Raw genomic sequence first — 1,912 nt, 5'->3', positions numbered from 1 at the left:
ATATGTAGAATGTCACATAGAACACAAAATTGCCATGTAGAATACCATGTAGGGTGAATGTGTCTATTTATTCAATTTTATACAAATTTAAATGCCTACTTGTGCATTAAAGGTCATAATTGCCAACTGGCGCCAAGGTTAACGGTCATGTTTATGTATTTACCGACTTAATTTTTTTTGTTATTTGTCAAACATAACTTCGAAATTTTAACTTATTTTGCTACATTTAATTTACTTTTACCATCATTTTAGCTTAAAACTTTCTTAATTTACCAAACACTCCAAAAAATGCTTCACAACTATCAACTTAAGGCTCTTAATTATTGAATAAAAACATTAAAAACCGTGAAAGAGACATTACAAAGTTACAAACTAAATAAGAGTCTTGGTATACATAACATTCTTGAAAACTAGAAACAAAGAACCCTAAAGAAAAAAACCATTTACAAACAAAGTAGTAGTTATAGTAATAAATAGTTTCACTCTCCGGTGCCTGTAACTCCCAAATCCTTCTTGTTGTGGTCGTCTTTACCAGCCCCGAAAACGGGACCACCTTTGCCAGCAGCATCATCTACCTTATCTTGAATTTTATCAATTTGAATCCCTTTTTCATCTTCACGAGAATGAATATCCATTCGTGGCCTATTCTCCTCTTTCACTATTGATTCATACGTTGTTGCTGTTAAAGATTCCTTAGGTTGTGCACCTTGTGCCCCTGACATCTTTCTAAATTTTCTAAATCTTGTATTTTTGGTATATTTAGCTAACAGTATTGTAAATTTGGTTTTTCTATATTATTATGAATGAGTATATCCATTAGTAATTTGCATTATATATCTAAAGTCTTAGGTCGGTTGAAGTTTTGTGATAAAATACAACTTTGTTGAATAGGTCGCCACGTTTCATTTGGAAAAGATGGATATGTGCCACATGCTTCGTGGGACTACTGTTACGTGTTTTAACTTCATGGAGCCAAATGAAAGTTATTTTCCCGTTTTAATTTAGTTTTCATGTTTTAACTTGATATTGATTTTAAGAAAATTAATTTAATTTTTGAAGTTTATTATTTTAAATAAAAAAATTTAAGATATTATTTAATATTATGATATAAGATATGCTATGTGAAAAAATATGAACTAAAGAATTGCTAAAAGAAAAGTATAACAAACAAATTAAACGGCGGGATCAGAGGAGTGTAGCTAAAGCAAGAAAAATAAAATTACTCTCTCTATTTCAATTTATGCGACACACTTTAACTAAGCACAAAATTTATAAAAATATTAAATTTTGAAATATTTCAAAACTATTCTTAAAATAAAATTTTTTAAAGAAAAAAGATAAATATATCTAGGAACTATCATTAATGATATCTAAATTAAATACGCTTTGTTATACTTTTAGGACACTCATGATCTTACCTTCTAACTTTTGATATGTATATATCTTTTGAACTGACAAAGGAACCTGTGTTATAATCTTAACGACCTACTCAAAATTTATTTAATTTTTACATATAATAAAAAAAATCATCTCGATATATAATTAAAGTTTCACCCGAGTAACTTAATTAGGACTCACACCCAAATTATAATCTAAAATTCTCAAAAGACATTCACTTTATTAATTGTGACTTACACTACAAACCCTACGGTCTCATTATCTTCTCAATCTTTGCCTAACAGAAAATCGCTAGAAATCTTCATAGGTACGCATATTTTCCATCCTCTCACGTTTTCTTGTCTTGTTTATGGTCAATTTTAGTTTATAGTTCTCATTGGAGTGTGATTATTGCATGTATTGTTGATTTTCGATTTTCGATTTTCACAGATCTATTTTCTTGTCTTTCAACCCTAGAATTTTCATTTTTCAAAGATGTGTTAGATATTTGTGCACGTTTAATTTTTTTTTTTAA

General features: G+C 28.6%; 1 protein-coding gene across 1 annotated transcript; it reads right to left on the bottom strand.

Annotated features, from left to right (window-relative positions):
* Positions 1-367: 367 nt before the first annotated feature.
* Positions 368-799, bottom strand: LOC102586479 (uncharacterized). Its single transcript, XM_006346805.2, has one exon. The coding sequence runs from the start codon at positions 720-722 to the stop codon at positions 480-482; it is 243 nt and encodes an 80-aa protein (XP_006346867.1). The 5' UTR covers positions 723-799; the 3' UTR covers positions 368-479.
* Positions 800-1,912: the final 1,113 nt, after the last annotated feature.

Source organism: Solanum tuberosum, unplaced genomic scaffold (genome assembly GCF_000226075.1).
Source record: "Solanum tuberosum cultivar DM 1-3 516 R44 unplaced genomic scaffold, SolTub_3.0 scf00090, whole genome shotgun sequence".
In the NCBI taxonomy this organism is placed as follows: domain Eukaryota; kingdom Viridiplantae; phylum Streptophyta; class Magnoliopsida; order Solanales; family Solanaceae; genus Solanum; species Solanum tuberosum.
This window is presented reverse-complemented; position numbering and strand designations above follow the sequence as displayed.

Bases quoted from the DNA above. Each gene is read 5' to 3' on its own strand.
- LOC102586479 (XM_006346805.2), bottom strand. From the start codon at position 722: ATGTCAGGGGCACAAGGTGCACAACCTAAGGAATCTTTAACAGCAACA.